The sequence below is a fragment of the Protopterus annectens genome, chromosome 3.part0 (assembly GCF_019279795.1).
Source record: "Protopterus annectens isolate FY-2018-M chromosome 3.part0, PAN1.0, whole genome shotgun sequence".
Lineage (NCBI taxonomy): Eukaryota > Metazoa > Chordata > Ceratodontiformes > Protopteridae > Protopterus > Protopterus annectens.
The window spans coordinates 152639067-152653266 of NC_056731.1; the positions used below are offsets into that span (position 1 = coordinate 152639067).

Genomic DNA, 14200 nt, shown 5'->3' on the forward strand with positions numbered 1-14200 from the left:
TGCTTACTGCAGGCAGAGAAATATTCAAATCTACCCACACTTGGATAATTGCCTGATTCAGGTGGACAGTCGGGAATTGCTTCTTCAGCACCTGGCATTTGCAAAAAAACTGCTAACTTCACTGGGGTACACCAACGAAAATAAATCACAACCGGTGCCTAGCCAACAAATTGTATTCCTGAGCAAGCTTGAACACAGCTTCCAAGATGGCATTCCTTACTCCAGAAAAGCAGATCCATTTGACAAACTATTTCAAAACTAATGGCTAACAAAATCCAGCTATCTGCAAGGAAGATACTGCAAGCCCTGAGGTTCATGGCCTGCTGCATTATGCTAATTCCATATGCAAGACTGCATATGAGGAAACTTCAATAGTATTTAAAAAATCTCTGGTGTCAACATTCTCAGGACCTGGAAACAGTGAATGTTAAGTTGTCTATCTCGCCTTCGTTCTTGCTGGTTGAGATCGGAGCCGATCCTCTGCTCAGACTCTGCCATCTTCTATAGTTCGAGAGCTGTTTACTGGCTCGAGGCTACCCCTTATCCCATGATGCCTAGCGATAGCTATCCAGATCTCATCTGCCGCTTCAGCTGCGAGGTGTCGTTTTTCTGGCTCAGGCTCGTATAAAGTTTATTTATAGAACTTTTTTTACTAAAGTCTTTTTTTTTTTTTTTCCTAGGTATTAACTTTGTCTTATTTTTGGTTGGGTTAGCTAGTGTGTATTTGTAGCTTCCTTCCCTTCCTTATCGAACTCTAACTTGGATAGTTCTCCCCCCCCCACCCCCTTATCCTTTCTTGTCAGGTTAGCCATTTAGGTTAGAGGCTTTCCTATTTTCTTTATAGGCTAGCCGTTTGAGTTAGAGGCTTTCCTATCCAAAAAAAAAAAAAAACTTTAGCTTTAGTCTGTGTTTTTCTGTAGACTGTATTTTGATTTGTTAGCTGTATTGTATTTCTTGTTACAGGATGTCAAAAGAATCCAAAGTGTCTGGGTTCAAGAAGTGACTCATGCTGTCAGAAAATGTCTGACAGTTGGGCACACTTCTTGCATCTATTGTTTAGGTGCTGTGCACCTGCAGGACTCTTGTTCTGTCTGCCATGCATTTAGTCCAAGAGTTCTGCAGGAGCGCAAGAATAAGCTTATTCTTGGGGGTCTTTTAAAGCCCCAGAATTCACCAGCCAAGAGTCAACCTGTGAAATCCCCCAACTCTACCAAATCGTAGTCTCCAAGTTCTGAACCGTCTTTGGTTCAGACTCTTATCTGTAGCCGGAACCGATAAGACTATCTCCCAGTCGGCTCCATCAGAAGCTTCGGAGCCTTCGTGGAGCCACAAGAGGCTGAGGTCTCCTTCTTTGGAATAGATAATTCGGCTCCTCTCTCCCCTGCTTCAGAGCGAGCAGTCACAGATCTTCTCACTCCTCTCTCTCCTCTAGGCTGTCAGATCACGACATGGAGAGTGGTCAGTAGGTTGCTAAAGTCGCACGCACTTGCCAAGATGTTGTCCAGCCCTCCTCAACAGGTGTCTGCTCCATCCACTTCTGTCGATGTTCCTTCTCAGACTCCATTGAGCTCCGAGCTGGAGTTCGTTGGGGTTCGAGTAGTGGAACAGTCTGCTCTGATAACTCTCTCCTTCGGTTCCGTTGGCCCCTATTCCCTTGGTGCCGTCCATCGAGGGATCTAGGTGCCGGGGCTCCCTCGTCTGATCCGAGGGGGCAAGTGGCATTGGACCCTTGTCTGACCCCATTCTCCCTCTCGGAGCTTCGGCGCAGGTGAGCTCTGCTCCTACATCGGCCTCGGAGCAGTCTCCCTCTGTGCGGAGAAGGATTCAGATTTCCTCAAAACCGGAGCCTTCTCTGCATCCTGGCAGGGACGCCTTCAATGTCCTGAGGAGTGTGCTGGCCACTGAGTCGGCTCCACTATCTGCCCCATCGGCTCCATCCCCTGTAGTGCCTGTGCCAACCTCTGCTCCTCCTCCAGACCCCAAGCTTTGGGAACTGGCACTCCAGGGTACCCCATTGGGTGTTTCCTCCTCTTCGGGGCCTCCCCTGATCATTCAGAGGAGCCCCCTCGTAAGAAGTGCAAGAGGAAGCACATAGACTCCCCTGAGTCTGTCACTTGTGATAGACTTAAATGATTCGGAAGGTTCCCCGAGATGCCCCTCTGAAGAAGTTTCCTTTTCGGACATCCTAGAAATGCTTAAGCAGAGGGGGAACTGGAATCCCCTAGCCCCTACCGAGAATGTCTGTATTCCTGGATGCGTTTGGTTCCCGACCTTCCACCTCCTGGGTTTCTCCGCCTTTCGATCCATTTGTGTCAGTGGTGACTCAAAAGGCTTGGTCAGCCCCAAATACAGTGGAACCAACTCTGAGGAGACCTGGCAAGTTCATCACAGCATCCCATTATAAGCAGTTCCTTACCAAAGGTGTTCCTGTTTATGCCATGGTAGCAGCAGCCACCAAAAAGAGTTGGCGGAAACCTCTTCGTCCATCCTCCTAACATGGAGTCTAGGACCATGGACAGATACTGGAAGCGAATGTTTGCTTCAGCGACCTTTTCTATGAGGTCACTGAACTACTTATGCCATTTTACCTGGCTTCAGAGGGATCTCCTTAAAGAGCTTGGAGATGCCCTTCAAGATCCATCAGCTGAGGGGGCTCAAGCTAAAGTGGCTTCCCAGCTGGAGACACTTAATTCTGTAGTCAACTCCCCCATGAGGCTAATTTCCTATGCAGCCGATGGTGCAAGTAGAGCCGCAGGTACGGGCATGGCCCTTGGGAGACGCGCATGGATGCGGCTGTGTAATTTTGCGGAACCCTTTAGAGAGTCATTCACCAACACCCCCTTTGATGGCTCCTTTCTTTTTGGACCACAGATGAAAGACACTTTGACTAGGTGGAGCAAGAAGGCAAGGCTCTGCCGTGGGAGTAAATTTTTCCACTCCTTCCAGACCATACTCCAAGGATCAGAAGAGTGGTAAAATGTGGTTCCGAAAATCCCAGGGAGCCTCGCCTGACGCACTTGGCCTTTTTTTCCTCCAGGGGCAGAGGGGGAAAGACGCCGCCCTCATGGCAGAGGGAGTCCGCAGAACCAGGGCAACAGCAAATCCTTCTCTGAAGCCTTTTCAGCATCCCTGAAGGGTTGCCCGGCTGCCCGCCTCTGGAGGCAGTCGGGGGAAGACTTTGACTGTACTCAAAAGCCTGGCAAAAATGTAGCGCAAGACAAATGGGTACGGTCCATTATATCCGGAGGTTACAAAATTCCTTTCTCTCAACCCCCCTTACCGTCAAGCAAATCCCTTCCAGATGTTCCACCCAATCTGAGGGACCAAGCAGTCATAGAAGTTTCAAAACTGCTAGAAAGGTCATCCAGGAAGTCCCGGCAGACCAACACTGATCCGGAACTTAAGGTTCTTTTTGGTACCAAAAAAGACGGGGGACTGGTGACTGGTTCTGGATCTCAGACTAAACAGGTCTGTTCAAAGAACAAAGTTTCGGATGGTCACGCTACAGTCCATTCTACCCTTTCTGGGTCAGGACAATTGGATGTGCTCCATAGATCTTCAGGATGTGTACTGCCATATCAAAATGGACAGGCGCTCCAGGAGATTTCTTTGCTTCCAGCTGGGAGACGGTCATTACCAGTTCAGAGCTCTGCCCTTTGGTCTCACCACAGCCCCCAGGGTGTTCACCAAATGTATGGCAGTGGTCACGGCTCACCTGAGACGTCTAGGATTCCAGATGTTTCCATATCTAGACTGGCTCCTCACTGCTACTACCAGGCATCAACTTCTGCAAGCCGGAGACTACACAATCGCAGTCTGCTCCCAGTTGGGCATTACAATAAACTTCAAAAAATCTGCCTTGTTGCCCTGTCAATCTATCACCTATATAGGAGCAGACTTGGACACAAGGAGCATGTCAGCAAGGCTACCGCCAGAAAGGGTGTCTACAGTTCACCAGCATGTACAAATTCTAATGCAGAGCAAAGGAATCCAAGTCAGGTTTGTCCTTCAAACTCTGGGTTCCCTGGCAGCAGCAATTCTTCTAATCCCACTGGCCCGCTTTCACATGAGGATCCTTCAGTGGCTTCTGTTCACACAGTGGTCTTTCCAACAGCTGCCCATGTCTCACATGATTATGATTATAGAAGCATGCAAAAGGCACCTTTCCTGGTGCATGGTCTCCCTACTAGTGACTCAGGGCAGACCCTTCAGCCCCCTCCGGTTGCCACAGTGACCGCAGACGCCTCCTTGATGGGGTGGGGGTATTATCAGGGCAGGACAGAACAAGGCACTTGGCACCTCACAAGTACCATCTGCATATAAACGTCCTAGAAATGAGAGCCGTGCTCCTAGCGTTGCAAGCTCTTCAGGACTGACTCTCCCTTCTGGGACCATTGCAATTCAAACGGACAACATGTCAGTGGTGTGGTACATCAACAACCAGGGCGGAACCAGGTCCTACCCCCTATGTCGAGAAGCACTCCGACTCTGGCAGTGGGCGATTTCCTCCCAACGATTTCTGATTGCGACGCACATCCCTGGGAGGTCAAACGTCCTAGCGGACAGGCTCAGCAGAGCTATTCTCATGCCTCACAAGTGGTCTCTGAATCGGGTAGTTGCAGATCTGATCTTCCGCAAATGGGGACAGCCTTGCTGCGATCTTTTTGCCGCCCCCTTCAACAGCAGATGCAGCAACTGCTTCTCCCTTCCGCTTCCAGGTCACACACCCAGAGATGCTCTAGTCCATGATTCTTTATGCCTTTCCTCAGTTTCCCCTGATACTGAAACTCCTACAGAAAGCAATATCGTTGGGTTGCAAAATGATCCTCATTGCCCCCTACTGGCCTTGACAGATAAGGTTTCAGTTCCTGTACCATTACCTTCTTGATCAGCCCTGGACGCTGGATCAGATTCCAGACCTACTGATTCATCAATCAGGCGGGCTGCATCAGTCCCTCCAAATACTCCAGCTCACAGCTTGGTTGATCCACTTCCAACCTTAGCCAGGCTTCCCAGCATTTCCCCGACCGTACTTGAAATTGTCTCCTCAAGTCCACAACTAGGAAAAACTTATGCTAGGAAATGGTAACTTTTTTCTTTTTGGGCAGAGGCTAGGAACGTAGATCCCTTTTCAGCCCCAGTCCACGAAAGTTTGGAATTCCTAGCATAACATTCATTCTGGGTCCGCTTCTGCTACAATCGGGGTTCAGTTGGCGGTCATTTCTAACTTTCATGTTGGGTTGTCTAATTCAAACATTCTCATAAGCTCTGTAAAGCCTTTTTAAGAGGGACTTCTTTCCTTGGACCTCCAGTGAGAGATCCCCTTCCTCCTCGGGACCTTAATTTGGTACTAACCTCCTTAATTATGCCCCCCTTTGAACCTGCAGCATCCTGCTCCATTAAGTTTCTGTCTTGGGAAAACACTTTCTGGTAGCTATTACTTCAGCCAGATGTGTCTCTGAGCTGCAGGCGGTATGTGTTCGTCCTCCATACTTGTTTTTTCATAAGGACAGGGTTGCTCTGAGGAGTAATCCTTTGTTCCTTCCGAAAGTCTGCTCAGAAAATATCTATAGACCTTCCTGTGTTTTTCCTTAACCACACCAACAAGGCAGAATACAAATTACACCAATTGGACGTTCATAGACTATTGCGTTTTTACTTGCATAGGACTAAGAAAATAAGGAAATCTGACCAACTATTACTTTCCTATGCTCTAGGCAAACAAGGTCTCCCAGTTTCCAAAGTGACCTTAGCCAGGTGGTTGTCTCACATTACTTTCATTTATCAACTGAGGAAACAAGAGTTGCCTATCAAATTGAAAGGTTATTCTACTAGGGCTTTGGCCACCTCTTTAGCCTTCCAATCTAGGTTGCCCATGGATTCTATCTGTGCAGCTGCTACGTGGGCAAATCCTCATACCTTTATTTCTCATTAAGCTAAGCTAGATATGGTCTGCAGGAGCAGAGCTGACTTTGGTTCCACTGTTCTGAAGAGTCTGTTCCAGTGAGCTGCCCAGGATTGTAGGTACTAGGGATGCTGTCCCAACCAGCAAGAACGAAGGAGATATACAACTTAACATAAAGAAGTTATGTACCTACCATAACGTTCCATGTTGGTTGTCTTCATCTCGCCTTCTTTCTTGCGTCCCACCCTCTGTCCCCCTGTCCTATTGGATCGAGAGGAGTTCTGGTTTCACTGGCTGAGTGTTCTCTGGTTTGTTTCCTCTGACTTGGTGTAACAGGTATGCTCAACCTGTTTGTTTGACCAGGTGGATTCTCTGGCTATGTCTGGGGTTAGCTATTTCAAACGAGATCTGGGTAGCTATTGCTAGGCATCATGGGATAAGGGGTAGCCTCGAGCCAGTAAACAGCTCTCGAGCTATAGAAGATTGCCGAGTCTGAGTAGAGGATCGGCTCAGATCCCAACCAGCAAGAAAGAAGGTGAGATGACAACTAACATGGAACGTTATGGTAGGTACATAACTTTTTCCTGTCATACGTTGTCTAAGGGCAGAGTTCCTTTTGTGGGTAGAAGCTTGCAACCACAACAAGGGACTTCTTTCACTCAACCCCTTGCCACCCAAACCCTGGCAACAGATGCATCAGACTATGCATGGGTGGGGGCTCACATGGCAGGCACATGCGTTCAAGGCAAATGGAGCCCAGAACAAATTCCCCTGCATATCGATCAAAAAGAGATGCTAGCTGTACAAAATGCTCAGTCTTCAAAATACCTTATCCTTCGAGGACAGCTCCTGATAGACAACACCACAGTTATGTGGTACATAAACAAGCAGGGGGGGGACTCGTTCATTCTTAACCACTCTGCAGGTCAGCCATGGCTCTGTGGAACACAACCTTATGCATCTGAGTGCACCTACAAGCTCAATTCCTTCCAGGCAAGCAAAATTCACTGGCAGACTTTAGCAGAAATCTTCTGGACCCTCACGAGTGGAAACTAGAACCCAACTCCTTCAAACTTCTAACCCACCGAACACCGGAGGTTGGACCTTTTTGCCCCCCCCCCCCCCCCCAAATCACCAATTGAACAAATTTTGCACAAGGAACCCTCGCAGCAGAGCCTGGAGGGTGGACGCCCTATCCTTGGGAAAACATCTCAATTTATGCCTTTCGTCCTCTGCCCCTCCTCTCTCAGTTACTACCAAAGATCAAACAGGACAGGCCAAAGGGCAATCCTTATTGCACAAGATTAGCCACGCCAGCACTGGTACCCACTCCGCAGTCTGGTGCCACCTTTGCACCAAACACCTTCCCTGCTGTCTCAGCAGGAGGGACAGATTTTGCATCCACAGCTGCAAACCCTAAACCTTGCAGCCTGGTTTATCCCCTGAGTACACCACCAGCATCCCTCAGCAAACAGGTGCTGGATGTCCTCCTTGAGGCCAGAAGGCATACTACTAGGAAATCCTATGTTGAAAAGTGGAAGAGATTGTTCTTTGAGTCAGGGAAAGAGCACAGCTTTGCCCACTTTACCTCAAATCCTTGATTACCTAGCAGAGCTCCTCCATAGAGGCCTATCCTTCTCTATTAAGATTCATCCCTCTGCCATCTCGGCTCATAATACTGAGCTACCTCTTTTCTCACCCTCTCATCAAACAGTTCCTGAGAGGAGCTAACAATTTTAAGGCCCTCTAGGAGAGCTCCCACCCTGGCCTGGTACCTTAACTTTGTACTGGAGAAGCTCTCACTTCCCCTTTTGAACCTTCTGCTTCAACAGAGTTCAAATTCATCTCTTGGAAAACAGCCTTACTTCTAGCTATTACTTCAGCAAGAAGAGTGAGTTGCAGGCACTAATGGCGGTGGAGCCCCTCATTATTTTCTATGCCGACAGTGTTTCCCTCACGACTAACCCATCGTTTATGCCCAAGGTGGTATCCAGTGTGGCTTTTAACCAATCCATCCGTTTGCCAACCTTTTCCCTAATCCTCCGAAAAGGGGAAAGGATCCTGCACTCGCACTTGGATGTACACAGACAGCTCAGTTTCTACTTTGACAGGACTAAGCCTTTCAGAAAATCTGACCAGCTGCTAGTCAGTTTTGCAACGGGGGCAGAGGGCAAGGCTCTTTCGAAGTAAACCATTTCCAAATGGATAGCACATTGCATCCATTTCTGCTACAAGCACCATGGAAAACCTACCCCTCAGGAGACCAAAACTCATTCCACTAGAGCTGCTTCAACCTCTACAGCATTTCTCAGGGAGTCCCTACCAGGGACATCCTGAAACTGCAACATGGAGTTCTGTACACACCTTCACCAAGCATTACCACTTGCCTATTTTTTCTAAATCCAGAGCTGGATTTGCTACAGCAGTCTTAAGGCCTGCTAGCCAGCCCTAACACTTCTTGACTGCCTCCACCCTGCCTTGGCTTTGGGAATCCACCAGAGTGTGATGACTGCAAATGTGAAACATGAACATAGTACAATTGTGTACACTTACCATAAATGTAGATGTTGGTGTATTCACTGTTGTAGTCCTGGTTTCCCTCCCTCCAGCCCCCTGGCTTTCTCTATCCTTTCTACCTATTCTCTTTATGGCCATTTTTATGGCAGGGGTATTTACTTTTTACTGGAGGTGTTCCAGACTATGTAATAGATTCCTATTTTGAGGGCTCCTGACAGGGGCAAGATAAACTGAAGTAATGGTGTTTGCTGCATGTTTTATACTCCTGATGACCTGACTTCATGGAAGAGGCGACCGCATCCAACGCAGAAATCCCAAGACACTGGTGTTCAGGCCGACCTGAGGGCTACCTGCAGGCAGATAACCGAAATGTGATGACTTCAACAGTGAATACACTCTTAACATCTGCATTTATGGTCACTCTAACATCTATATTTATGGTAAGTGTACACAACTGTACTTTCCCTCTTCTCCTTGAACTGTTCTACTGGGGATGTTCAATTCTGAGTCATGTACATTTCTACATCACCTTTATGCCCTACACCTTGAGTGGGTAGCTTAAATATGATGTACAACATCCTTGAAACCTAATGCTTTGATACACTGGCAGGATGTTGGGCTACACTTGGCAAGGGATCCCTTTAGTAAACGGGGAAAGGAAGGACATCTACTGTTATGGTAAGACTTTACACAGCTGTACTTTCTGGATGTATCCCATGAACATAAACCTAGCCACGTGTACATATGTATAATTCTTTTTGGTGACCTCAGTTTACCTCCAGTGGCTGGATGCAAGATGTGAAGGACTCTCACAAGGGCTCTGGGCTTAGGCTCTTACAAAAGCATGTTGAGGCTATTCTTCCTGGTCTGTTCAACAGGTGCCTCAGTTGTGGGTTTATAATCCGCCCCCCCCCCCCAACCCCCTGGTGGGCCAGCTGATTTGTCACTCAAGTCCCACAACTGACTGAATTTAACCACTTTTTTTTTTTTTTTACTAGAAACTGAGTTGCCTGGTTACTTTTAAGATTGTGTCCCTCTGTTTGAGCTTGCCATGTATTTTCTATACTTTAATGCATGCGTTTAATATTTCACACAAACTTTGTTTTTAACTGTTTTTCTTCTGTAGGGATAAGGAGATGGATAAAAGCTTTGAGATGGTTAAACATAGAAATCGTGGTAGAGAAGAAGGCTCAAAAAATCCAAATCTTCAACTACAGCTGGACAACCAGTATGCTGTTCTAGGAGACCAGAAAAAAAAAAAAGCAAGGCACATGCACTTTAATTTGGATAATGCTGGTTCCCTTCCTTTGTGACACTTGGTAACTAAACTACAGCTATACAAGGCTTTGTCATCACAGAAGTGTGCCCTTTACAGGTTTTTGCATAAACCCACACCATGGAAGCACAAGACGTTACAAGTACTACCTGTATGTGAACTCTCTAACAGAATCAGTTCTGTAACATCAGAAGTCTTCAATAGTGAACACTTTCTTGATGAGTGATCCTTTTATAGTATTCCGCAACTGTAAAACTACAGCCAGCTTAGTCCTTTCAAAGTCCTTGTGGTGTTTTTGGATATTGAGCCTTTGTAAGGGTGACTACCTCAGTTTTGCAGCATTCGCATGGATCACAAGTCTTGAGTTTGAAGGTTGCAACCATGTTAAGAGTGTGCAATTGTAAATGTAAAAACAGCAAAACTATATGGTACTGCTTGTATTCTGAGAACATAGAACAGTCAGCTTTATAGAGTGCTCTTAGTGACAAAGATTTAAGTGACCTTACTGTAAGATACAATCCTGAATACCGTACTTGAGGAGGACTTCTCTCCATGCATGGATGGTAACTGCTAGGAGTACACAGGTTTTGGAAGAACTTTTGTGACCATTTGAAAGCAGTACTCTTCAGCTGTAGTTTGATTACCTATACGTAGAGGTGTTAACATTAGGGTATTGAATCCACTTCTGTTAAATATCTAGATGATAAAAATTGCTAATAGGGGTATTGAAAGGTCAGAAGTTTTTATGCTGCCAGCCTTCCTTCATTCCCAAAACCTGAGACTTCTCCACTCCCTTTTTTGTAGTAAATGGTGTTTAGGTCACAGTATTATTGATGTATAAATGTATGATGAGGGCGTGATGAACTTGCTTGAAAAGAGAAATTTTGCAGTCTTTGCTTAAACTTTTAAGAGAGAAGCCGTTCATTTCACATGTTTCAGTTTTGAAAGTGTGCACGGTGCACTGTGAACTTTAAATAAGAAGCCATCCAGCTGGAAAATGAGTACTGTTATGAATGCTATGCTTGCTGTAAAGGAAATGTAATCTGGCAAGGAACATGTACTACCAATAGACTGAGCTTTTTTAACTTTGTTTCAACAGGTGTCTTGCAGCACATATTGGGTAGTAAATTGCATTTTTAAAAATAATACTTTGATATGTCTGCATTTTTGTGCATCAGGGCTGAAGAACCTTTGTCTACAGTTCCCCAGTGAAGTGTGTGTTTTGTTTTTCATCTTTTACTTGGTGTTCTCAAATGCAGATTGTGGGATTTAATCTGCCAAAGTGTACTATAATTTTTAATAGTTTTGTTAAGTTAGCAAACTTGAGAGCTGTGGCTAACCTTGACTGTTGTACATTTGCAGTAGTTACACAAGTTACTTGTGCGTATGCCCTGCTGTTAAGAAGGATTGCAGGGCATTGTTGGTGTAGCTGTTTAATTAGAAGGGTTTCCAGTCAGATTACTTAATCCGGAAAGTGTTCTATTGTAACAGCTTTCCCCTGATAAACATACTGAGCTCAGTCTAACTTAGTCTGTAGCCTCACAGATGTTAATGGGCTGTTTGGATTATCTTTGAAGAACTCCACTTTTCTCTGTAGCCAGTCTCCCTTTGTGGCTACTAGTGATAACCTATTGTATATTATGTTTGACAGCATAGCCGAACCCCTCACTCCTGAGATTGTTTTCATAGGTTGACACCTTCTTGAGGTTAAAGAAGATGCAAAGGATCTAGTTCTAGAATAACCTAGGCAGAAGTCTAAAAGTAATCGTGAAACTGAAGGCAGTAAGCAGTTTAGAACAGTCCTATAAGGATTTGACACCACTTTTACTCTGGATTTAGGGGAATGTGTGCCGCCCAATCAGACTGATTCCCAGCAGATGTCTCTGAAAAAAAAGAACTGCTCTAAAAATGGAGTTTGAGTGTACTCGTGGAGCGGCTGTAACTTAAGGGATTGTAGGCCGAAGTCCAGATGTTCGTGTTTCACTGTTGCAGTCATCACTGTAGGGTTCTTCCTGCCGGCAGGCAGCCCTCTGTCCCAGAATCCCAAAGTCTGGGTCTGGCGTTGGCTGTTCAGTCATGCTCCCTGACGTCAGAGCGCCAGGAGTACAAAGCTGCCAGCCGACGCCATGTTCTCCAGTCTTTCTTGCGAACTGCTTCCACTGCACAGCAAGTGCCAGTCGGCTGACTCCTGGTATCTTTCGTGCTTCATTCCAAAGACTTTCTTCCTCTTCTCAAAGCTAAGTACCCCGTTGGGGAAGCTTTTTTCTTGCTCCAGTCCGATGTCAGAAAAAGTTAATAATTGTATTTCTTGTGGGAAGCAAATATCTCATAAGGATTTCCACTCTTACTGTATTCCTTGTTTAGTCCCTGACCACGACGTAGCTAGTCTGTTTTGTGCTAGATTTAATCAGCGTACTATTAAGCGGGGAAGATTTTGCTTTTCACTACTTGGCAGGCAATTTAATTACAATATGTCGTCGGACACGCTTCCGACTACCGGAGTTCAGAAACGACGCAAGGATAAGGACAGGCCTCCGAGGTCCAAATCTAACTACTGTTTACAAGCAGAGCCAGCTGCGGGTTTGTCAGTCAGTGAGTGAGGTGCTTTCACAGCCCCTGTCAGCCATTTCAGAAACGCTTGCCGAAACTGACTCCCACGAGGAGCCAACTAGACCTTTTGAGTACTCCAGGTGCAGGACCTTCGGATATTGCTCCCTCGGATGGGTCTGGAGCCGCTGTGCAGGTACCGGCTTCCGAGGGGGTTTTCAGGCCTACACATCTTCAGATAAAGACAGAGTCTAAGTCAAAGACTCAAGCCCAGGCCTCCTCTGATCGGGACCCAAATCTCAAAAGCAAAAGCTTAAAATGGTGGAGGACTTGCTATGATTAGGGGTTCACATCCCCCTCCAGGCAAAAGACCAAGAAAAGAATTGGATTATGAATCCTCTGATCAGTCATCTATTTCTTCAGTGTCTTCCTCTGAACAGGAATATACTTTCCCCCCTTATGAGGATTCTGATGCTGAGGAATCCATTCCTTCAGCTTCTCCCCCTGAGGATTTTTCTTTTGGGGAAACTTTACATGACATGAGGGAACATTTTCACCGTGAAGGACAGGAGTACTCTGAATCTAAGAGAAGGCTTAGGGATTTCCTTCACCAACACAGACCCCTGGCTATTCTTCCTATTTTGGATATTGTGGCTGATGTCTTTTCTGAGGCTAATTTAACTCCTGACTCCTTTCCTCCAGCCCCTGCAAAGCCTAACGGATATTACAGGGTCCCTGACTCCCACCAGTTTCTTTATAAAAATCCTACTGCTGATACAGAAATAATTTCTTAGGGTCCTAAAGGTGTTAAGGCCGCCTCTGCTAAGAATCCTATTCCGTCAGATAAGGATTCTAGAGCTTTGGAAAGATGGGGCAAAAAAGTGTACACTTCTGCTACTTTATCCATTGGGGCTTTAAATGGTCAATTTCATATGCTAAAATTTCAGCAATTTCTTCTGTCTGTTATGAAACAAAAGCTAGGTACCATTTCTGCATGTGCAGATAATAAGGAATTGCACGATTTGTTGCATGCTACTGAGCAGGTGGGGAAGCATGGCTTACACTGTGGTTTTGTTTCCTTGGAGGCTTCATGCAGGGCGGCTGCTACTGGCACCTTCATTAGACGGCATGCTTTGTTAAAGGAACAAAACTTGCCTGATCAAGTGAAAGCAAAGTTACTGAATGCTCCTGTTCAGCATAATGTTTTGTTTGGGTCTAAGGCTGAAGAGGTGATAAAATGGAGGATAAGGCAAAATCCATGCAAATGGTTAAGGATTTCTTACAAGTTCAGCCCCCATGATTTAGCAGAAATTGGCCAACTAAAAATTGGCCCTTTCCCAGCTCGGACAGGCCTCAGAGGGGTAGATATAGGCGCACCAGAGGGAGGGCCCAAGCACAGACCTCATACAGACCTAGACAGTGGAGTGCTTCCACCCCCAGGGGTGGAGAGGACAGACTTCAATCTTATAGGAAACAGGCTCAATGACTCCCCCTGCATGGCTCCAGGAACCTCTCTCCTGGAAGCCCCTCTAGGAGGAAAACTTTCTCCAAAATTGGACTTGCATAACCCAAGACAAGTGGGTTCTGGATGTAGTTTCAAGAGGTTACAAATTCCACAATCATACCTTGCCAAGACCAAACGGATGGCCAGACCTACCAAAACACCAGTGGGCAGAGGCATTAAACCAGGTGGGATCCCTCATGGCTATGAGGGCCATAGAACTGGTTCCACAGTCAGAGACGGGGCAAGGCTTTTACTCCAGGCTCTTTCTAGTTCCCAGAAAACAAAATTCCTGGAGACCCATCCTGGATCTGTCAGTCTTAAATACTTTCCTGGAGATACCAAAGTTCAAGATGCTTACTCTGCAGCAGCTCCTGCCAATGTTGAGCAAAAATGCATGGATGGTGTCATTGGATTTAAAGGAGGCTTATCTACACATCCCTATCGGATAGGA

At 46.2% G+C, this 14200-nt stretch overlaps 1 protein-coding gene across 1 annotated transcript in view; it reads left to right on the top strand.

Moving 5' to 3' along the window:
- CDV3 (CDV3 homolog) overlaps positions 1–10844 on the top strand; it is a 133432-nt gene extending 122588 nt beyond the window's left edge. The window contains exon 5 of the mRNA XM_044064652.1: positions 9549–10844. Within this exon, the coding sequence (XP_043920587.1) occupies positions 9549–9735 (187 nt within the window). The 3' untranslated portion in view covers positions 9736–10844. The remainder of the gene's footprint in view (positions 1–9548) is intronic.
- The last annotated feature ends 3356 nt before the right edge of the window (positions 10845–14200 follow it).